The sequence below is a fragment of the Haliotis rubra genome, unplaced genomic scaffold (genome assembly GCF_003918875.1).
Source record: "Haliotis rubra isolate DU_JTF1 unplaced genomic scaffold, ASM391887v1 Scf479, whole genome shotgun sequence".
Taxonomy (NCBI): domain Eukaryota; kingdom Metazoa; phylum Mollusca; class Gastropoda; order Lepetellida; family Haliotidae; genus Haliotis; species Haliotis rubra.
Window position 1 is genome coordinate 239457 of NW_025767167.1, and position 25281 is coordinate 264737.

General features: G+C 42.0%; 1 protein-coding gene across 1 annotated transcript in view; it reads left to right on the forward strand.

Annotated features, from left to right (window-relative positions):
• Positions 1–2122: 2122 nt before the first annotated feature.
• The window catches only part of LOC124290949 (neural Wiskott-Aldrich syndrome protein-like), a 29668-nt gene continuing 6509 nt past the window's right edge, over positions 2123–25281 (forward strand). Inside the window, 22 exon segments of the mRNA XM_046727795.1 lie at positions 2123–2377; positions 3909–4049; positions 4486–4572; positions 5025–5127; positions 7452–7515; positions 8504–8602; positions 9161–9188; positions 9696–9862; positions 10185–10236; positions 10632–10970; positions 11432–11543; positions 13318–13372; positions 18212–18365; positions 19548–19676; positions 19678–19689; positions 20424–20510; positions 20795–20894; positions 22052–22147; positions 23072–23210; positions 23653–23695; positions 24771–24788; positions 24790–24955. Of these exon segments, the coding sequence (XP_046583751.1) occupies positions 2288–2377; positions 3909–4049; positions 4486–4572; positions 5025–5127; positions 7452–7515; positions 8504–8602; positions 9161–9188; positions 9696–9862; positions 10185–10236; positions 10632–10970; positions 11432–11543; positions 13318–13372; positions 18212–18365; positions 19548–19676; positions 19678–19689; positions 20424–20510; positions 20795–20894; positions 22052–22147; positions 23072–23210; positions 23653–23695; positions 24771–24788; positions 24790–24955 (2281 nt within the window). The 5' untranslated portion in view covers positions 2123–2287.

Genomic DNA, 25281 nt, shown 5'->3' on the forward strand with positions numbered 1-25281 from the left:
TCATATTACAGCATTTACAGGCGTAATAAGGTAACACCGGCCCAGCTCATGAATATTAATCACATAATTGATCGCGTAGAACTGGGTCACAGTGACACTTACATTGCCTTCACATTCTGTTTGCAATAATAAGAAAGGTAATAGATACTTCCATTGACATTGAATATCAATTGCTTTATTCAGGAACGTTTGGATTCACCCTATCTATGCCGGTATGATGTGACAACTTCAGAATAACATAAACAACAACGGGTAACTGATTACATTCAAGTTGCACATTACTGGATGAGGTCGGATAGGGAATAGGTCAGACTAACATATAGCACAAGTCACGAAGCCAATGTACAGGTAAGGTTATATTGAAAACAAGTTGATTTAATGGATGATATATTTGTCACTTCACAAACAAGATTCATTAACTTCACTTAGCTTAATGGGCAGAGCAACTCGCTAGTATTACATGTTCACCTAACCTGGTGAGCAGAGCAACCCGCCAGTATTACATGTTCACCTAACCTGGTAGGCAGAGCAACTCGCCAGTATTACATGTTCACCTAAGTTGGTAGGCAGAGCAAATCGAGAGTAGGACATGTTCACCTAAGTTGGAAGGCAGAGCAATCCGCCAGTATTACATGTTCACCTAAGTTGGTAGGCAGAGCAACTCTCAAGTATTACATGTTCACCTAAGTTTTTAGGTCAGAGCAACTCACCAGTATTACATGTTCACCTAAGTTGGTGGGCAGAGCAACTCGCCAGTATTACATGTTCACCTAACCTGGTAGGCAGAGCAACTCGCCACTATTACATGTTCACCTAAGTTGGTAGGCAGAGCAATTCGAGAGTAGGACATGTTCACCTAAGTTGGTAGGGAGAGCAACTCGCCAGTATTACATTTTCACCTAAGTTGGTAGGGAGAGCAACTCGACAGTATTACATGTTCACCTAAGTTGGTAGGCAGAGCAACTTGAGAGTAGGACATGTTCACCTAAGTTGGTAGGCAGAGCAACTCGCCAGTATTACACGTCCACCTAAGTTGGTAGGCAGAGCAACTCGCCAGTATTACATGTTCACCTAAGTTGGTAGGCAGAGCAACTCGCCAGTATTACATGTTCACCTAACCTGGTACCCAGAGCAACTCGCCAGTATTACATGTTCACCTAAGTTGGTAGGCAGAGCTACTCGCCAGTATTACATGTTCACCTAAGTTGGTGGGCAGAGCAACTCGCCAGTATTACATGTTCATCGAAGTTGGTGGGAACAGCAATTCATCACAAGAAAAGAGCTTATCTGTCTCAAGCTTACTGGTGTATTAATGTGACCGAGAAACGCCACAGTCCTATTCTCAAGGCGTTCAGTTCTTATTTTAGGACTGACAAGTTTAATACACGGCGACAAAACACTTTGAAAGTATTGACAGACGCTGCTTTCGCTGGTCATTTCAAACGTCCGCTGCGCATATGAATATTTCGTCACAGCGGGCTCAGGTTTTCAGCGTTCATAGATCTCATTGAATATTGATTGGATGTGGATATACGGTAAGAACGCATTTTCAGTAAACCGCACATAACGTCATATTGTTTTTATGAAAATAGAGGAACAGAGCTGTGTAGTTAGTAGTGCCTCTACATACATTTAACCTATATTTGTAGTTTATATGAGGTAGCCCTGCATAGAACAGGCCAACCCGGAAGTGAGTAGATCGGTGTGCATGATTAGTATCACTGGATTGTCTGGTCCAGACTCGATTGTTTTCAGACCACCGTCATTTAGCTGGAATATGGCTGAGCGCGGTGTTAAACAACAAGCAAGCAAACAAACAAACAAGCACTAGCTAGTGATCATTATTTGTCTATATCCCCTCAGCTTAGTTCAAACCCACCCTTACCTACATAGCCTTATGCAGGGCCGAGGGTGTTCAGGATCATGACCTTGACTTATTGTTACTGTACTTATAAGCACTTGTGAATGCCCAATTCATAAAACATACTTGAGCCAACACTCCTTAAAGGCGCAACGCCCTACAGCACAATACAGTACGTGACGCGCTTGACGGGGTACCCGCTCAGAATAGATTTGCATTGCTAATGATTCACCATGAAACGAAGAAATAGTGCGTACATATATCGCTCGAAATAGATTCTTCTTAGTATATCGACTCATTATGGATTTTAGGAAAATGTCCGGAATATTCATTTTTGGAATCTAAAAATAAAATTGGTCTCTTCAAAACACTCTCGAAGTGTAACAGTTCCAGGCTGGTCCTTGCAAGAGAGACGTCACTTTCCTGATGGGGAAGACTCAAACCAACGTTGGATGCATTTTGCTTAGCGACTCCGAGAACCAGATATTATTTGAATGTCTTGGACAAGGTTGTACGGTAAGGACAATTTCTTAAGCGCTAATGAAACGTATTTTCCCCATTGGTTGCCAATGAGATTAATTAGGTGGCTAATGATCAGGGTGTTATAAACCTGGAGTGGCCAAACCACTGGGAGGTGATGTTGGCATCGAACCCATCCATGTTGCGAAGACTCAGTAACTGTGTTGTTTTGAAGGGCCCTATCATACTAATCTTCGTGGGTTCGAGTCCGAGATTCGGTCGGAATAGGCGTTTTTACTGTTAATGGCACTTTTATGTTAATGACACGTGAAGATCTAGGTTAGAATTTATCTTAAGTAACACATGCTTGTCGTAAGAAGCGACTAACGGGATCGGGTGGTCAGGCTCGCTGACTTGGTTGACACATGTCATCCTATCCCAAATGCGTAGATCGATACTCATGCTGTTGATCACTGGATTGTCTGATCAAGACTCGATTATTTACATACCGTCGCCATATAGCTGGAATATTGCTGAGTGTGGCGTTAAACAACAAACAAACAATATGTGTTAATGGGCACAGTGGCTAACTCGCTGTGATATAATAACAGCAATACTGCCTAGCAATTATCAAAAAGACTGTAACTAAATGACATTTCCAACTAGCAACAAGAAAGAAAGAAAGCGAAAAATAGATGACATAGCAGAAGTCACGACAAAAACATCATCATACACTAGTATATTGTTTTTATTATCATTTATGACTATTTTTATTTATACTTTTTAAGTCATGTCATATGTGGTATTATTACCCACGTGGTCAACCTATGGGGTAGTTGCATATTAATCTCGTACGTCACACGAGTGTCGTATCGCGTTGACCTGTGTCGTAACGACTTGACCTGAAATTCTAACGATTTGATTGGATAACCGATGACCTCTCAATTAGGTCACATTCTGACATAACTATTTTTTCATTCATAACAAACACGTGAATTCATTCATTCTACAACTTAAATGCATTGTGGGAATGTAAACATTGCGAACGTTGCCGTGTCGCTGTTTAATTGTGAGTCGAACTGAGACATTATATCTGTCGAAAAACATAAACGCAATGTTTCCACCAGTGATGTTAGCCGAATGAAGCAACTGGAAACCAAGAAACGAGGTGCAACGGAGTAGTTTACTGTAGAAGGCTGTACGAGGCGATGACAACTGACATGCATCGTGACGTCGGTTACCATGGCAGTGACGTCATTAGTGTGACGTCATGCAAATATTGTACTACAGTACAAAACTCTTCCGCAACCTCTTTATGAAACCGGTTTCGGTTTGAAACCAAAAACATAACAAAAATACGCTATTTTGTCAATTTAAATGCATGTAAGACGTGGGTAATAAATAAAATACCACACTCGGTCTCATTACATACGAATTATACGAAACTCGTGACCTTCCTATGTTATCTGACCTCGCTTTCGCTCGGTCAGATACCATAGGGAAGGACACTCGTTTCGTATAATTCGTATGTAATGAGACCTCGTGTAATATTCTCTATTTATACAAGGTCTGCTCGTGTCTGTTACAGACCATTGCGTCTGGGGTGGTGGAGCTGTACCTGACGGAGCAGCAGGGTGGCTCCAGGTGGACAAGATACGCCTGTGGGGTGGCCTGTCTGGTCAAAGACAACAAGATGAGGACATTCTTTATACGGCTGTATGACATACAGGTGAGCTACAGTATGTCCGTTATCAGTTCCACTCCCTTATGGTAACATAGGGCAATGACGAAGAAAATATACTGAGAGAAACAAATAAAGGAACACAGAAAAATTCAAGCGTTCCTTTAATATTTTCAAGTTTTCATCACTAGTTTTGAATCGCGCTGTGGGACGATATCTGAGAATAAATAAAGAAACACTGATGTTTCATCATTTGTTTTCCTCAGTATACAATATTCCAGCATTGTCGCGACAGGTGACACCAGAAATGGGCTTCACATATTGTACCCATGTGGGGAATCGAACCCGGGTCTTAGGCGTGGCGAACGAACACTTTAATCACTAGGCTACCCCCTCGCCACCACTATCAGAGTAAGCCACCTAATCACACAAAAAGCATTGTCTATGTTATTTTGACCACCACATTCACAATGTTTGATTTCAGGCGCAGCGGTTGTTATGGGAACAAGAAATATACATGCAGTTCCGTTACAAGACTCCACGAGAATATTTTCACACTTTCGAGGCTGAAGTAAGAGTTACTAAAATCTACAGTGATATAAACGACGTTTGTAGTACTTGACAGTATGATGCACATATAGAGTGAGTGAGTGAATGAGTGAGTGAGCCACCCACAGCAAGACATTATTGGGTTTTATACATTGTATCCAAGTGGGGAATCGAACCCGAGATTTCGGCGTCGATTCAATACCACCCGGCCACAAGGGATTAAAGAGAGATAGTCAACTGGGTATTTGTGGAAGGTTCTTATTAGTATATATAATAACCCTGTTGACCCTGACCCTGACCCTGACCCTGGCCTTAACCCTAACCCTGACCTTGACCTTGACCCCTAAGCCTATGTATATTATAATTATTATCATGACTTACGTTCACATTCGATTCAGGTTAAAACATATACATACTCTTAGAATAATTAATATTATTTTCATTAGATGTAGTGTCCATTTCCATGTGTTTCAGTGTTCTCAGGCTGGGCTTAATTTTGCCAGTGAAGATGAAGCGAGGAAGTTTGAGGAGACGATGGTGTCAAAACTGAAACAAAGACGCCGGCGTACTGAAAAACGTGAGTAAGGTCACTGTGTGTTGACACATTAGGTAGTGCATTCCTTCATCAGAGCCGAACGTTCCGGTTCGATTCCAGAAATCCTAGTGCGTGGTCTTGTGTATAGCGCCCAAGTCACAGAGTTGAAGTAAGCAACGTTAGTCACTGAGTATGCTTGGAATGGTGACCGTGGTTGGCAGCTTGACTCCTGAGAGTTTCGAGGACTTCAGTCCACCTTAGACATGGAAATTTGTTCAAAATTGGGTGAATGGTATAAGTCATATAACTATTAGTCTTTTATGATGTTTGAGCATGCATGAGTGCGTGAATAGTTTCTTAACGAATGGCCATTATTATTACTGGCAAACAAGGATAAGTTCAGCACCGACCTGACAATTGACTCGTATTAGCATGTATGAGTGCCGCCCACTGGCGCTTGGCATTGTTAGCGAAGGGGCCCCAGGTTGTCCGCGATCAAGTGTAGTGCTACGCCGGCATGTTCTCATTTCGCCTACATCCCAATTCGCCTACAGTCTTACAACAACATTTCTTGGTCTGTTGACTGTTGATTACGCAATGGTAAACTAGTGGCACCCCTATGATCTAAAAGTGGACTCTCCTAGTTAAAGTAGTTGAAGGTCAAAAAGAATCTATTTCTGTTATTTGCCAGTTATTTATTTATTCTGTTATTTGTCATTTCCGATCACAATGATATTCACATCATATCACATTAGTATTAAGGAAGTTACCTTGTGCAAATGTCCACTTAGGAGATAAACTATTGTGTTGGAAAATTAGAGGTTTATAACGAAATTATAATAGCTCTCAATTTGAATTAAAAACCCTACGTGTAGCGTGAGGTTTTAAATACCAAATTTAGAGATATTATAATTTTATCTCCATTCTACCATAGCCGTGTTATTAAGATTAAAAAAATGCATACTGTATTGGAAAAACAGGTATATAACGTGATATACCTCTGAATGACTTTGATTAACCACAATCCAGTATTTACTGAAGGCATGGTAGAATCTCACTTCAACTTGATACGGTGACCAGCCACGTCGAGGACCTAAAGGGGCGATCTTCAGAACATACGTATTTTGTTGCCTACGAATACATAAAAATACCATGATAGTTCAAGCGTTTTGAACATTTGTGATGTGCTTTCTTTGAATACAATTCTGTTTTGGACACCTTATACTTAGCTGTGTACACTTTTCGTTGGAATCGAACACATATCTTTATAACAACAGTCGATCAAGATGTAGTGTGGCACTGACCAGTGAGTCTGGTTCAATATAAGAGCAGGGGTGCAATTTCTAATCCCAATTAGCCTACAGTATTTTTGTATGCGAAATGGGATGTGGGCAAATAGAGATGTAGGCGAATAGAGACTTAACTGCTACACCGTCGTGAGAGTCGTATAAGCAAGGCGTGTGCAGCTACGCGCGGAATCAATTTCATCGTCATGTAATGCACGTGCACTAGCTTACATCTGCTCTGCCTTTCACAAACCAAATGGGTTTGCTCATTGCCGTGCACCGCCTACTTCTCCTAAACGCGTTCTTTGCGCCGGTCCAACTTATCCTGGTTTGCCTGTACAAAAAAGTAATAATATTCCCTGAGGTGTAAAATATCTATTGTCTATTAACCGGTGTCTTGGGTCCAACAGCCCTGCGGACATTGTACGATAGTGTAAGGATACCAGGTGTGGAAGGTCCCATGAATTCAGACCTGCGTAACAATGTCCCGAGACTACTTATCCTGAGAAACCAATGTCCGCCTAGGAGTGAGTGAGTGGGTTTAGTTTTACGCCGCTTTTGGCAATATTCCAGCCATATCACGGCGGGGGACACCAGAAATGGGCTTCACAGTCCACCTAGGAATTAAAGGTCGCAATAAATCAGGAATAAATATCCGGCGTTGGACCTTGTATGCTTGGAAAAACTGTCCTAGGACATATTAATAAGGGACCGAATTTCGAATACTTTTACAAGTGCAGATATCGTATTTCCCGACTGTAATCTCCATATTAGCTGGTTACAAAGTGTTAATGCATGATGTATGTTCAGAGGATCACCGGGGCGGTGGGGTAGCCTAATGGTTAAAGCGTTGGCTCGTCACGCTGAAGACCCGGGTTCGAATCCCTACATTGGTACAATGTGTGAAGCTCATTTCTGGTGTCCCCCGCTGTGATGTTGCTGGAATATTGCTAAAAGCGGCGTAAAACCAAACTCAGTCAGTCAGTCAGTCAGAGGATCACCGAGCCATCTGTTGTGATATATAATCTTCTCATTAATGTTTAAGGTGTTCTGACAAAGCTGTTTATATTGACTGTTTAGGTCGACATGACAGACAGCTGCAAAAGGGCGTGGCTGATACCCCCCAACAGACCGCCGAGGCCTGGTAAGAGACAAATGTTTCACAGTGGTTGATTGAGTAACTGATGTTTAACGAATCTGGGTCACAGAGCCTGCATGATCACCGATGCTCCTTCTGTCTTCTTGCCAAATGGAACCTGAGGACCTATAAGTTGACAGCGAAGATCCGGGTTAGAATTGGTCTTCAGCAACCCATTCGTATCCCAAGTACGTAGATCGATGCTCAAGATGTTGATCACTTCATTGTCTGGTCCAGGCTCGATTTTTTGCATCCCGCCGAAATAGAGCTAGAATATTCCTGAGTGGAGTGTTGAACAGCAAACAAACAAACAGTTTATAGTTCTTCTATGAAAAGAACGACAATCAAAGGAATGTTAGACCAACCGTGTCAACACCCTGTTCTTTGGAAACATACACCGATACAATAATGTTAGTCACTTAATGTGTCAATATATCTAACGCTCTCACTTCTAAATGCCATTCAAAGACCAGGGCCCCGTTCCTCTAAGCGATTGTAGCGCTACGACAGTCGTAAGTCTATGTTAAAGTATGGGAGATACGATTATTTTACTGCTACGATCACTTTAGGGAACGGGGCCCTGGTATCTAACGCTGTGTTTGGTATACTGTAAACGACGAATCACATGTTTGTGTGCTGCAAAGCAATTTGAATGACGATATCCTCATAATGTCACATTACTGCAGTGAACGACCAAGGGTCACCTCTCTCTATCAGCATGCTTGACCACCAGTCTCCAGACCGCCACTATATAGCTGGAACAGTGCAGCGTTAAACCATAAACAGAAAAACTTAGGACATTTTGTAACCTAGGTTCCTGGGTGCTCGGGATAGTTCTAATGTTGAACACGTGAATGCAGTATAAAGATACAACATGTTTGTCATATAAGATACATGATTAAAGGATTATCAAGATCTGACGTGTTCGTAATTAAAATATCATACAAAATGTTGTCTCAGGGTAACTAGACTGTGAAGGCTTGTCTGACTTCAGTGTCTACGCCTGTGACCTTCAATCAGAAGCAGACGACACCAAACGTCAAGGCCGCTCAGAGGACAAAGACGGGCAAGAGGCTGAGCAAGGAGGACATTAGTTTTCCAACAGACTTCAGGTGAGGAGGGGGCACGCCATTGATGTTCATGGTGATGATGTTGTCGATGATGTTGATCGACTCAGGGCAGCTGACGACACCTGATTATCAGATAACGATGTAAAAATTCCTGTGTTTATCTGATGAAGTTACTGGTGACGATGTTCAGTTTCGTGATGATGATGATGATGATGATGATGATGATGATGGTGGTGGTGGTGTTACTGATGAAGACTTTAATGATGTGTTTCATCGTCATAGCGACGGTGATAATCATTCAGTAACTCGCCATATTGTATATTCCTGTGCAGATTTCAATGACGTTGAGTCAAGATTATTATCAAAAGTAATAATAAATTATATAAAAATGCGAGACGACAATTCAATGTAAATAATATTAGATGAATTATAATACTTTTTCACAATTATATTCAGACGCGTCCAACGTATTGGATTTGATACAGATGGCAGTTATAAAGTAAGTATTCAATACAAATAAATGCGTATGTTATTTATTAATGCTTTGTGGACACCACAGTGATTGATCATGACTGGCTCAGTTTAATGAAGATGTGTCCGTCTAAAATGGTAGTGAAGGCACAATTGAGGCTGTAACCCTCACGTTTGACTCTCAAGGACCCTTTTGAACGGAGCGTCTTTATATAGCAGGCATATTACTGGGTGCGACATAAAACAACATTATCTCAGTTAGGGGACTGATCACTTCGATTGTTTGGTTACTGAAGCTCTTGTTTGTCTCTCGAAGACCCCTTCTGAAAGGACGCAATCATGTAGTAGGCAAAATACACTAAGTGCGGCATAAAACAACATTATCTCACTTAGTTGACTGATCAGTGCGTCTATTTCTTTATGGGGAAGGTGGGTAGCCTAGTGGTTAAAGGGTCCGCTCGTCACGCTTGCGACCGGGTTCGATTCCCACTTGGGTACAATGTGTGAAGCCCATTTCTTGTGTCTCCCGCTGTGACATTGCTGGAATATTGCTAAAAGTGGCGTAAACCACACTCACTCACTATATTTATTGATTTACGGCATGTCACGCCTACCAAATCTAAACCTGCTATTGTCATGTTTCAGACCCATATCACCGAACCAGAGATGAAGAGTCTACTCGAGACGATCGGAATTACAGACAGGGACCCCGACACCATCGACTTCATCTACGACTTTGTTGGGCGGAATGGCGGCATGCATACCATTCGCGAGGCAATGGACAACATGTCCAAATCAGCCACCCCCTGCTGGTCAGTGCAACATTTAGATTCATACGTATCCTTCATGCCAGGGTGTATGTATATCTACTGACAAGACGGGTTTAGATAGGAGAAGAGTCTAAACATAATATAATTTGCCGGACCTATATGAATGAATGTTGCTTTTTTTGTATTTCGTCAACTGACTGACTGATTTTGGTTTTACGCCGCTTTTAGCAATATTCCAGCAACATCACGGCGGGGGACACCAGAAATGGGCTTCACACATTGTACCCATGTGGGGATTCGAACCCGGGTCTTCGGCGTGATGTATTTCGTCAAAGTTCCTGCAGCTATTATGTATGTATTTCAGCTCCCACAACGTGCCCACCATCGTCACGACCACCTCCCAGATTCTCAAGCCAGTCAGACCAAGGTCTTCAATCTCCCCAACGTGCAGCTCAATCTGACCAAAGGACACCGCCTTCACGAAAGCAGGGTCCGTCTACCCCTCCTCGACAGACTCCATCTCGACAACGTGACCCTCCCCCTCCTGTAAGACCGGAACCATTAATGCCACCTGTTCGCCAACCCTTGGTACCCGTGTTTTCTCCGACTTCGCAACCGTATAGGGACCGTCCTGTACCTGACCCTACCCGCCTCCCACCCCCACCGCCAGTTGCATGCCAACCTTACTCAGTAAACACTGCTCGACCCCCTCCCCAAACAGCACAAACGCCGTGCCACTTTAAACCAATGGCGCCATCACTTGCCAAACACCATCTGGACCAACCAAAGTCATCATCAGCCTTTGTCTCAGGACGCCCTCAAAAAACTACCGCCACCACCACCGCCAAAACAAACTGTTGCTCTAAATCCACCCCAGAGAAACCCTCCTCCACCACCCCCTTCTGTAGTTTCTCAAGCGCCACTACCGTCTCCTCCCGCCCCACCCCAAGCTCCACCACCGCCTCCCCTTGCTCCACCCCTAGCGCCACCACCGCCTCCTCCAGCCCCACCCGTAGCTCAATCACCACCTCCAGCGCCACTTCCCGGGGATGATGCAGCACCAAGTCAATTACGCGCAAGCTTCTTGAATGATATACAGACTGGCGTCACTTTGAATAAGGTCGAAGTTGGAACGTCGGATTTCAAGAGGGTGAGTTTATAATGATCAACCTTTTTCCTGGGTGTGAGTAAGGGGGGAGCTGAAAGAGAGTGTCTGTGAAGGATGTCTGTGAGAGAGAGGAGAGAGTTTGTGTGATCGAGAGGGAGGGAGTGATTGAGAGTGTGAGAGAAGAGAGAGAGAGTGAATGTTTATTGGAGAGAGATCATGGTGTGTGTTTGAGAGAGAGAAAGATTGTTTATGTGCGAGAGAGAATGTGTGTGAGAGTGAGAATGGAAGTGTGTGTGTTTTAGAGAGAGAAGAGAGAGAGAGAGAGAGAGAGAGAGAGAGAGAGAGAGAGAGAGAGAGAGAGCCTCTTTGCGTGTAGTCACAACATTATAGCTGGTTAAAGTCGGTGGATGATGGTCACTCCAAGTTTCATTGTTTCAATAACAGCTTCAGCTCCTTCTTCCCCTCCACATTGATCATCTCTTGTATCGATGTACGGTTTTCAGAGGCAGTCTCGTGGTGACGGGCTAATACCACCCCCCGCCGACGAAAGCAGCAATATTATAGACATGCTCCGCCATGAAATTGAAAAAAGAAAGGCTATCATTCAGGGGACAGGTAAGCTTAACCTGGGAGATTGCATTCAATGGAAAGAAGCATAACAAAGAATATATATTCAATTAGTTTGTCAAGGTGAGGTGAGGTGAGGTGAAATTGGCTTTTACGTCGTGCTTGAGAATATTTCGCTCATATGACGACATGCATGCGTGTGTATGTGTATGTGCGGCTGCTTGTACTAGCCCAGACTTAAGCTGGTTTTATAGTGCTAGCCCACTGAGATACCATGCCGCAGTGAAGCATGAATACCCCACTCAGACACATTATACTGACTCTGAGCCGACCAGTCCTTGTTGTACCCATTAATGCCGAGCGCCAGGCAGGGACCAACAAGTACCATATTTTAACGTCTTTTGGTATGACGCGGTCGGGGATCGAACCCGCGACCTTCCTCTCTCCGGGCGGACGCTCTAACCACTACACCACGGAGACGGTCGTTTGTCAAAATCATTGAACAAAACAGTTTCACTCGAAACACAAGACACGTGCAAATCACGTGTGACATCCATGCCTTAGAAGGTGTCATGTGCTTCCTTGATGAAAGGTGCGGAAGGGTAACCTAATGGTTAAAGCGTCCGCTCGTCACGCTAAAGACCCGGGTTCGATTCCCCTATAATGTGTGAAGCCCATTTCTGGTCTCCTCCCCACCGTGATATTGCTGGAATCAGAGACCACATAATGATATTGATTATATGGTCTCTGCTGGAATATTGCTAAAAGTAACGTAAAACTACACACATTAACTGACTCCTTGGTAAAAAAAAACCCGCTTTGAACAGTGTGTGGGTCGCAAATCAACGCACGGCAGAGCGAACATATTTACTAAGGGAGGCTACTCTACACATCACATGGACTTCCACACTGCACAAAGTGAAACAAACCCATATGTTTGTCACGGTGAGGTGATGTATTTCACGACTCACAAATGTGCGTCAGATATGTTCAAAGGTCTTGAATGAATATTCGTCGTATCGACATCTTCGGAAGAAATATTAAGGTCCTGTAATTAAAGCAATTAATAAATTCTTACATTTTTCAGTACACTGTCCTTCACCATTTAATTAATTTACAGGGCCCTCCTATTTCCCTGTTCCGTGGACCCCTAGTTTTGTAGGCATAGAATTTTATTGCAATGGGTTATTGTCCCTATAACCTACCCAGCCCAAGACAGGCTAACAAGTACCCTTTTTGTGACGTGTTTACGGTGTGACACGACCGAGAATCGAACTACCAAACTCCAGCTCTCAGAGAGACGGTCTCCAGTAGACAACGGATGCGGTCTGCCTAATGAACGTTTTACTCAGGAACAAAACTCTAACATATCAGGAAACGATTGTCTGTGTCATTATATTTTCCAAATTTGGTTGAGATATGAGACATTTCGTTCTTACTTTTTAAATCCATATTTCTTTCATTGTTTTTTGTTTAACGCCGCACTCAGCAATATTCCAGCTATATGACGGCGCCCACATGGGTACAATGTGTGAAGCCCATTTCTGGTGTCCCCCGCCGTGATGTTGCTGGAATATTGCTAAAAGCGGCGTAAAACCATACTCAGTCAGTATATGACGGCGGTCTGAAAATGATTGAGTCTGGACCAGACAATCCAGTGAACATGAGCATCGATCTGTAAATAAAGCGCAATTGGGGTACGATGACATGTCAACCAAGTAAGCGAGCCTGATTATTAATTCAAAGTCGCAACATTCTGTATTGTAAATATTTACTACAAATTACTGTTTGTCTATTGAGATTGAATTTGTTCTGGTTTCAGATGACGAAGATTTTGACGCTGAAGGCTATGATCAGGACTGGGATGAGGATGAAATGTGATATATATTATGACATGGTTAACTTTACAGCTGTATACCACATCATACTAAGTGGTGTTGACACCAAATAGCCTGTCTCTTCAGCAACATGAGTCAGTTTGCTACTTTTGAGTTAGTTTACACGTCACGACATCATTACTGGAAAAAGTTACTTTCTTGAATAGTTCACTTCTTGTATTTTGTAGTTTTCAGCAGCAGGAGTTTCTTGTTTTCATTATTTTGTTTTGACTTGTATTACAATACAATAAATATAGCAATCACAATATATGACGCACCAACCTATCAACAGGGTTGGAGAGCTGTTGTTTATATTACTATATTGTTATCTATATTGTACACTCAGAGAGAACGGAAACCAAAGTACGGATGTGGTGTGTGTTAAAAGGATGGGCGTGGTGTGTGTTAGAAGGATGGGCGTGGTGTGTGTTAAAAGGATGGGCGTGGTGTGTGTTAAAAGATGGGCGTGGTGTGTGTTAAAGGATGGGCGTGGTGTGTGTTAAAAGGATGGGCGTGGTGTGTGTTAAAGGATGGGCGTGGTGTGTGTGTTAAAAGGATGGGCGTGGTGTGTGTTAAAAGGATGGGCGTGGTGTGTTATAGAAGGAGTAGCTTACGCCTTAATCATAAGAATTGTGTCCCTTGGTCGTGCCATGATCCGCTGGCATATTTCAGATAAATTCTAATGATGAATCACCAGCTACATCCATACTAGTTGTTGGGTCGGTGAGGCAGGCTTGTCGTTCGCTCGTCACACCGTAGACCCGGGTTCGAGTCCCCATATAGGTACAATGTATGAAGCCCATTTCTTGTGACCCCCACCGTGATATTCCTGGCATACTGCTAAAAGCGGCGTAAAACCAAACTCACTCACCCACTCGTTTTATAGTTCGACGTCATTCTTGAACGCCCTCGACTTGTGTCACCTTGGGACATTTTTCTCTCAAGGTTACTATCTTACTGAGAGTGTTCAGAATGGCCTTAAACGCCGACCCTATCATTCATACCGTAAAACAGAAAGGGTCAGGTTTCTTTATCATGGCAAATTTGCTTATAAACATGCTAATATATACTGTAAACACATGTTTATACGAGGTCATTAAGATAATTGATCAACGTTTTATTCAACAGAGCAGCAATGTATTTACGTGTTTTAAATAATAAATAAATTGTGTTCATTTTTCCGTTGCGGTTGTGTATTCCTATCTCGACAACATTATGCAGCACTGCCCATTAAGTACTGCATGTTCACTTCACGTCAGTACTACCTAGGAGAGGATAACAAGATATGGATTAACAGCTTCTTTATTGTAGCGAGAGCAACGTTTCGGTGTAGGTTCTAACACTGTTATCAAGGCACACTTGTGTTATCGCTCTCATGCATTAAAGAAGTTGTTAATCCATATATTGTTATCTTTTCTCAGTGCTCCAACTTCTAAATTCCTCTCAAAGAACTTATATAAGTACTACCTAGTACGCTGATGATGTTGATCACTGGATTGTCTGGTCTAGACTCGATCATTTACGGATCGCCGCCATATATCTGGAATACTGCTGGGTGCGGCATGATGGTTGCTGGTTAGGGCTGCACTCGGCAGTTCGCTAGCCGTCATATAGCTGGACTCACTCACTCCACATAATATGCGCTACGAGAGTCATAAGTATATGTTTAGGTAATGGGATAGTCTGCCGTACAGACCCTGAAGCAAATGTATCCAAGAAAGCCCACGCAAGTCTAGAAAATGTGGCAAGTCTAGATTTCCTCAGCTTCTGAAAATGAAGAAAGTCTCAGGGCTCCTTTTCATTATATTATATTTTCTTTTACTATGAACTTTTTCAGTAAAATATGTTCATTTCAGAGACTAGTTGTTAGTCTAGTAATGGGAGTTACGGTCACTTTGTGGGACTGTAAAAATCAACTCTGTACCAGACAATCCTGTGAATGACATGCGAAACGACACACGTCGTTTAGTTATAACAGGGAGACTATATAACGTTGTTGTAGATATGATGACTCGCAATCAACCTAAAGTACTGTCGGAAATAGAAAAAACTGTTTTTAGGCTGTTACTCTGTATCCCTAAAATTGACACGATTGCAAATAGCATATGTCGAAATAACCCACATCGGCCTAACTGGGCGTTCAGTGGGACGCGTAATAGGATACCCAGGAAAGCATCCTTACTCGTAAAATCGGGCAAAACTTAGAAAAATACGAATAGCTGTTGAAAACGGTGTCAGCCCGATCTGTCGACAAATGAAAAATAGGATGTTGCTAACCGTCGACAGAACAAAAACCCGGAGTGTGGACATCACGTGGTCAACATACCGTGACGGTGTTAATTAATGAAAGAGAATGTTTGCTTGGTGATTTGCAAGTGGCTGTGGTGGTTATGTTCGATTCATGAGTAAATGAATTAAGTTAATTATAGAGAATGTCTTTTTAACAATTTGTAAGACAATTAAGGTTGCAAACAGACTATTATTTTACGTTATGCGAGTGGAAGGATTACCATTTTGGAGTTTAACTTGCCAAAAAATTCCCGAAAGAAACAGAGAGCTAATAAACTATTTTGGATATTGGGAGTAGAAGGATTATCGAAATGCTGTTGAAAACATTTATTTGGATACATTTGGATTATGTTACTACCACCTGGATAGAAGGTCCATGGACTCAGCCAACTTGGAATCATGTTGAAAATGATGGACACCAGAACTAACAATAATTTGGAAGGTTGGCGCAACAAAATCAACAAGTATGCCATGAAGACACATCTGAATGTATTTGAGGTTGTGCAAATGCTGCAAAAGAACAGTCATCTACTGAAGTTAAAACCCAGCAGATCCAAGGACAGCAGAGAGATCCCGTCCGTAGACGTCGCTACCGAATCATCGACGCTAGGATTCGATCCTTGAAGGCCGACCTTCTTGCCCACAGACTTACTGACTTGAACTACACAGACCATGTGTCAAGAAGAAATATCTGGACTCATCTTTTATATATTTATTGCTTATACACCAGCATAAATCACTTATTTCTATTGATTACCTACACACATACACACACACACACACACACACACACACACACACACATATATTGTGTGAGATTTATGAAATATATATACAAACATGTTATACTCTGTGACATATGATACATACATGTTATTATATTGACTAAATAAAAATGTTGTCTTCCATATATATTGCACTCTGTTTTTAATTGGTTTGTTAATTTCGAGAACACTGGGCGTGAAGTCACTCCTGTAGAACATCATCTCCCTTTCCCCGGACTGTCAACAAGTTGTTTGGATGGATTATTTGTTGTTGTCGACAGTCCGGGTATAAACCGTTGAAAACAATAGTCAGACGATAGAAATTAGGTCGCTCAGCCAGGCATGACGACGGACCGTCGACTCACATGGCTTGAAATGCTCGTGCTGCCCACAGGCACAAGGGGTCATCTCAAAGATATGTTATGCTTTTCATGTGTATTGAATATGTCTCTATTGATTATATTATCTTAGCTGATATCTCAGTACCCCAGCCCGACCCCAACCACCGTCTGCGACACCCGTCCTGGTTTTGCTTTTGAGACGACCCCTCCTACCTGTTTCTTTTATAGTGATAATGAGACGCAATGGTAGCTACATTCTTAATAGTTTCAGTATTAAAGTTATTATTTTTTACGTCTGCTATCGTTTATAATGAAGCTAAGTCTAATTTCAAAATGATCATTTAAAAAGTGTCCTTTGTAATACAATATCATCGCACACTAATTTGCATAAAGCCATGATCTGTTCTAAATAAGTCGCATTCGAAAGAACCGCATTGCTCTCATTTCTGCACTATTCTCCTCAGTAAAATCCTTCTTTTACGTTTCCTATCTCCCTCCCACTGAGACTGTAGTTAGGCCGAGCTTAGTTTAACAGATATTTCACACTTTCACATATTAACTACCTAAATTGTAGGTATAAATGTGAAAAAAACAGTTTTCTATTTCCGACAGTACTTCAGTTATCGAGCAAGACCACGGGATCTAGAAAGTTACCAAATACTAACAGCATGGGTTGCTGGGGACGTATTCTAATCCGGACATCGTCGTCGTCATCATCATCATCATCATCATCCATTGCTGGTGTCCCATATTCCTGGCATACTGCTAAAAGCGGCGTAAAACCAAACTCACTCACTCACTCATCATCATCACCATCATCAACAGCAACAACAACAACAGTACGAAACAGACCACACATTTACAAGGCCAGGCTGTGATGTAGTAGTTGTACACAGAAATATATTCTGGCTGTACTATATTGCTACCAGCGTCTGTCTCTCTGTCCCGAAAGAATAAATAATTTTGAGTAGAAGAGTGATTTGACCTTTTTCAAGTCTGTGTTACCTCAACCTTCGAAATTAAGAGTTGCTAAGTTCTTTTTGGATTATATTTATGTTTTCCCTGACTAAATGTCAGTTCCGTGCTGTCTGTGCATAATCGAATATGAAAGTAGTACCATTTACAAACAGTTATATGTTTATACAAGAACAATCTCTGTATCTTCGCGCAGCCTTAGTTGTTAACTGGGCTCTTTCTAACGGTAACTTGTAAGCTCTACTCCAGCGCGTGTCACTGTCGTCAACCTCCTTATTGCAATAACAATTAGCATGCCTCTAATGATGACCCAGGGAACCAGGCTGCTAATGATAACAGAAACACGCTGTGAGGAGGCAGTACAGGTGCGCACTTGATTCTAACGTTGAACTAGTTTAAGAAAACGAGTTTCACGGACACGTCCGGAAATTCCCGAAATGCCCGGAAGTAGTTTTGATGACGTGAACTTGAACCAGGAAGTTATCGGGACAGACTGGCGACTTGGATGCACAGAATCTTACAATGTCGGCCCAAAATCGACAAAGGCCTGTCAACAGTTCATGTATTTTGCTGAATAATTCTGAAAACGATTTACTGTTTGGATGTCTGGGACGCGGGTGTACGGTAAGAAAAAGAAACCGGTCGTATTAAGTTAGAGGCGTTTCTTCAATCAAGATGATGATGAAAGGAATATGGTGTGTGAAACTAGTGTCGTGTACAAAACACCGCAAAGTTTTATATCACTTATTTATAAACTTTCTTTTCTATGTATTATATTCTTGGGAAACAAACAAATCTTAGATCTTTATGGCCTTTCATGCAGACTGAACGCCACAACGTTACTTCGTGACTGTCGAAAGCTTAGTGTATTGCGAAACACTAGAATTTAGAATTTAGAAATAGAACACAAAATGATACAAATAGGATATCAGTGATTTCACCTGCGTGACTACATTTGTAAGCTTAAATTGGTTAACACAGGTCAGTACAGTGGTTAGTGCAGGTCCTGCTGATGCTGTATGATCTACAGGCTGGTGATATGTCACATATTAACAGTGTATGAAATAAGGACCGCCCGAGACGGGCTAGATTTCTGACGGACGGTCTAAATTTACAGCTAGCCAGCCCGATGGTCTGGTACAAATTTTAGATGTTCCATACATCTAAGTTATTTCACCATATTTGGTCTGATTAAATCCATTTTGGGCTGGTAACATTTTTAAGTTACCAGTCCTGATGTCTGGCTGGATTTTTGGCTTATTTCATACACTGATATTAAGCTGAACTCCATCCTACAGAACAATAAAGGCAGTCCCTTAGTCTGTCTCACAGTCCCTGAACCACATTGATTACCCTGCTGCCTAGCCATCCTTGCATTGCTAAGGCCCTAAATGAAGCAAGTCTACATTTCCCCAGGAATCTCCCAGTTGAGTTTTACTCCGCGCTCAGCATTATTCCAGCTATATGGTGGTGGTCTGTAAATAATCATGTCTGGACCAGACAATTCAGTGATCAACAGCATGAACATCAATCTACGCAATTGGGATACGACGACATGTGTCAATCAAGTCATCGAGCCTGAAAACCTGATCCTGTTAGTCGCCTCTAAGTCTTATGACAAGCATGGGTTACTGAAGATCAGTCCTAACCCAGATCTTCACGGGTACCCATCTCACTGTGGCTCCTTTTCAATTTTAATGTGTTTATTTGTTACTATCAAAATTATGTATTTTCAGGGACTAAGCGTTAGTATAGCAGTCCCTTTACTATCGTTACTTGATTTGATGGATGTCATATTTGTTGTAGACACTTTCCTCGGGGATAGTGCAGCTGTACCTGTCAGACTCTCCTGACAAGTCAAGATGGAACAAGCGCTTCGCTGGCGTGGTGGCGTTTGTGAAGGACAACACCAAACGTTCCTACTTCATCCGCGTCTTACGACATCAGGGTAATGGGGAAGTCAGTGTAATCGAAATGATAACATGGGAGCTGACATATTGGTTAATGTCAGTAATGTATCCTTGGACACTTGTGTTGAAGTACAAATATTTCATTATAACAGGGTTTTACCTCGACTCACAAACAATTATTAGGTTTAGAGGTCCTTGCAGGTAATGTGAAAGTCCATTGAAATAACAGTGTTCAGAACTGTACATTTTGACAATTCCTTAGAGCCTGGAATGAATAGTTGATCATATGGACTGGTGGATGAAATGATGCATGTAGCTGCTTTGAAAGAAACAACCAAACACTTAGCAAAGTCATAGATATGTTGTCAGTACACTGAATAATATTGTGCGTCCCTCTTGGCGCAGTGAAGTTTTTTCTGCATCCATTCTCTACATTTGTACACACATTTGTGCATCGCGCAAAGCGCTGTGATAAATGATATTGTACCGTTTTGCCATATCTAAGTTTGTTAGTGAGTTGTTGGGTCGTGATGATGAATTATCCTGCTTGCTCTTTTGTCCTTACTATTTTTATCTGATTTATCCGAAACAAAGCATTAAACTTTATAAAAAGTTAAATAACTTTGAACTTGAAGACAAAACATAACAAGAATTTCATGCACATTCTCTTTGTGTTTTGACCCGGCAATATTCTTGATGTTTACTATTGAAGTTGAACTGTGACCTATTTTCATACGTTTGTTTGTTTGTTAGTGAAAATTGCCTTTTCCAGAAACAACAGTTGCTGTGGGAACAAGAACTGTACAATCAGTTCCGTTACAAGAGTCCAAGAGAGTATTTCCATACATTTGAAGCTGATGTGAGTATCAGTCAAAAGAAACTTGTCATAGTCTGATAACTGTTATTGCTAAATGACTGTTGATAACATTTGCTGGTTTGTTTCCATGACTCGTTTCATCCTCATTTTCATGATAATGGCTGCTGATTTATATGTTTGACCAAATATTTTTAACAAATCGGCAAACTTGAACTGGTTGTAAAGCCACCACTACTGGCACTGACCATGGTTTCCAGGTGAACAGTTGACACAGTAGCAATGGTAAAAACAATGGTTAACAATGTTATTTCTGCATCTTGTTTCAGCAATCTCAGGCAGGGCTGAATTTTGCCAGTGAGGATGAAGCCTTGAAGTTTAAGAATGCTGTGGAGAGCAAGTTGGCTGAGAGACATCATCGTAAAATGCGTAAGCCAAACTTATTGACAAAATTTTACAGAAGATACCTGTGAAGATCTGGGTTAGAATTGGTCTTCAGTAACCCATGTTTGTCATAAGAGGCGACTAATGGGATCAGGGGGGTCAGGCTCGCTGACTTGGTTGACAGATGTCATCATATCCCAATTGCGTAGATCGATGCTCATGATGTTGATTGTCTTGACCAAACGCTATTATTTGCAGACTGCTGCCATATAGCTGGAATATTACTGAGTGCGGCGTTAAACAACAAATAAAACACTGTGAAGAGTTGCACCCATTCCCAATCAGGATTCGCAATTTCTAATGAATCTTGGATTTGCTAGTAATGAGTATAAATCTCTAATCGTGCTAATGGCACAGATGCCAACTCATACGATTTTATCGTATTTGTTACGAAAAAATATCACAACATATGTGACTACGATAGCAGTGAAAATATGCAAATTTTTAAAGAAAATACATTAAGTTATATTTTGCATCAGCTTTTGGCCAAAATACTAACTGGGCTAAATTAGGGTTGGCAACTCTAACGGCTCAGACAATGATCTTTTGTCTCCATCCACAATTGCTGAATGTTTCTGACCCTTCTCCCCAGGGATGGGGTGAACACCCCAGGTTAACGTTATGGGTGCACTGGATAGAATTTTTCTTTGAGAGCGGAAGGGTGGAGTTCAGATTCGCTAGTTTTAATGAATCAGATGATCAGATACATCATACTAAATGATGTTAAAACATGGTACTTTTTGTTACATTGCCTGGCGCTTGGAATTAAGGGAACAAAACAAGGACTAGACAACATGGAGTCAGTATCCTGTCTCAGTAGAATATCCATGTGGCATCTCAACGGGCATACAGTATAAAATAGATCTCAAAAAAGTATAGATACCCACTTGGAATTGGAAATACCTACTTAGTTTAAAAAGTATGGGTATCATACCTACATGGCCAAAGGCTTATCTGGAGCGCAGCATTCTTGTACATGGGTGTCACCATAGTAGTGCAGCAGTCGTGATTGTGAACTTGTATCACCTCACCTTAAGCAGGATCATCAAATTAATTAGATTGTTGGGGAATATGCATGAGATAGAAATACTACATATGAAATGAATTTGAAATAAATTGCATCTTTTTCTGTTTATGTAAAGAGAAGACCCAGAGGAAGAAGAATACGGGTGCCGTGGGTGCCAGACAAGCTCCACCTCCAGGAGGGGCACCTGCTCAGCCAAACAGACCAGCGCCAGGTATGATGACATGGTTAGAGAGGCATAAACTTCAAAGTTCTTAGTTCCAGCAACTTATCTTGAGTCATAAATATTTAATTTACTTTAGATTTATATAAATTAGCATGTTTTGGAGGTTATTTGACCTAATTTCAGTATTGAAATAACTAGGGTTGTTACTATATATCTCTGACGATAAGTGTGTCAGTATCTGAATCATGATATAGGATGTAACGCTGTACACTCTTTGTTACATTTTTGTATCAAATCTTTCGGGGCGGTGGGGTAGTCTACTGGTTAAAGCGTTGGCTCGTCACGCCAAAGACCCGGGTTCGAATCCCCACATGGGTACAATGAGTGAAGCCCATTTCTGGTGTCCCCCGTCGTGATATTGCTGGAATATTGCTAAAAGCTGCGTAAAACGAAACTCAGTCAGTCAGTCAGTATCAAATCTTTCATGTGGTTTAACTGACATAGCATTTTTAGTTTAAATGTGGGTTGTCATGTGACCTGTCTCCATAGTCTTTACCTGGACTGCATGCACTGTAGCCCAGGATGTACCTGGCAGACTGCCCAGAGAAAATTTTGGTTAGAATTGGTTTTGAGCAGCCCATGCTTTTCATATGAGGCGAGTAACAGGATCAGGACAGACTTGCTGTCTTGGTTAATGTGTGTCATGATTGTGTAGATTGTTTCTCAAGATGTCATTAAATGTCATTTAAATGTCAATCCATAGATTATCTTGTTCAGTCTCGATTATTGACAAACCTCATCCCATGTTGCTGGGAGGGACATCATAAAAACCTGCTAGACCACAGTTATGGTGCCCTTTGCAAGGCAAAATCAGTAACTTTTGAGAAAGGAATGGTGAAAAGTGGTATAAATCTATGATTTTTGAAACACTTATTAGTGAAACACAGCCTGTAACAACTGTTTCTGTTTCAGCAAATGCTCCGGTTACACTGAACATTGTGGACTCCAACAAACAGAACGGTTCCAAGAAGAGCAACAAAGACAAGAAGGACAAGAAAGGGGGGCCGAAGAAACTGACCAAGGAGGACATCAGTACCCCGACAGACTTCAGGTACGGTCATACTCCTTTTTCAGTCATATTGTGTTAGTAGCTGGCAATGTGAAGGTGGGGTAGCCTAGTGGTTAAAGCATTTGCTCATCGCACCTAAGACCGGGGTTTGATTCCCAAGATGGGTACAATGTGTGAAGCCCATTTACGGTGTCCCCCACCGTGGTATTGCTGGAATATTGCTAAAAGAGGTGTAAAAACAACCCATTCACCCACTCACTGCCTCGTGTGGCTGGCACTACTGTTGGGAAAACAAGTAAGAGTAGGTCCCCAGCAACCTATGCTTGTTGTAACAGGCGATCAAGTGGTGCATTAACAAACATGTTGGTGGAATCTTTTGAATTTCCTCAGTACTTTGATGGGAATTGGTATTTAATCTGAGAATGTATGCTCTCTTTATATACATGCTGGTATGATTGTATTTTATGATTGTTTCATATTTCAGACATGTCAGCCATGTTGGTTGGGATCCCGACAAGGGATTTGATGTAAGTAAAACTTTCATGATTTATTCTGGTTGTGTAACAAAATATATCCCCTGTAATTTAGATGAGTTTGTTTTTTTCTCACTTCAGGTATTCACTCCTTACCCCACCCCATGGACTGATTCCTTACCCCCACCCCATGGACTGATTCCTTACCCCAATCCCATGGTCTGATTTCCTTACCCACCCCATGGACGGATTCCTTACCCCCACCCCATGGACTGATTCTTCACCTCACCCCATGGACTGATTTCCTTACCCAACCCATGGACTGATTCTTCATCACCCATGGACTGATTCTTCACCTCATCCCATGGACTGATTGACTGATTTTCACCTCCCCCACTGGACTGATTCCTTACCCACCCCATGGACTGATTCTTCACCTCACCCCATGGACTGATTTCTTACCCACCCCATGGACTGATTCCTTACCCACCCCATGGACTGATTCCTCACTCCCCACCCCATGGACTGATTCTTCACTTACCACCCCATGGACTGATTCTTCACCTCACCCATGGACTGATTCCTGATTTCACCCACCCACCCCATGGACTGATTCTTCACCTCACCCCATGGACTGATTCCATTACCCCACCCCATGGACTGATTCTTCACCTCACCCCATGGACTGATTCTTCACCTCACCCCATGGACTGATTTCCTTACCTACCCCATGGTCTGATTTCCTTACCCACCCCATGGACTGATTCCTTACCCACCCCATGGACTGATTCCTTACCCCCACCCAATGGACTGATTCTTCACCTCACCCCATGGACTGATTTCCTCACTGCACCCCATGGACTGATTAATTTCATGCCTCCCTTGAAGTGATTAAATAGGCACTTTCAGTGTGTGGTGTATCAGAACATATCAAGGACCATTATAGCTTTGTATCAGTCATTGCCACATAATGCTAAAGAAGTGAGAAATGTTAACGTTTAATTTTACTTTGTGAAATGAATGCTATGTTAAATTATAGTGGCAATATCAGTGAAAACAGCTCAGAGTGGCAGGGCAGTCCAGTCAGTCATGTCACAAACCACACACAAATATCCTGTTTAATCTTCAGATGAACAACCTGGAACCGGGACATGAAGATGTTGTTCCAGTCTGTAGGAATTAAGCCTGAAGACCAAGTTGACAAGGAAACTCTCAACTTCATCTACGACTTTGTTGAGAAGAACGGTGGCATTGAAGCTGTCCGCAAAGAAATGGCTGGTAGGCCCGCACCACCACCACCCCCTGCGTCTGTTGGTTAGAGTCCCACATTTTGTTTATTTTGCTGCTTCATATCTATCCGCAACTTTGTATTTTAGTTCATTTTAAGTTGTAGTTGGTGAGGCAAAGTAATAGCATGAGACACTGCGATCGGGCCATGGTACGCTCAGTGATTGTAGTGCTAAGGAAGTCGTAAGTGCAATCGTACATGCTGTCTTGTGACAGTCATAATGCTACGATCACTTTTGTGTAGCAGGGACGTTTCTTGTGACACTAGCCTACTAACACTGCAGATATATTGGTTTGCTTTACTAACTCACAACCTACAAAATGAGTCTTGAATATTTTCACAAATACTGAAC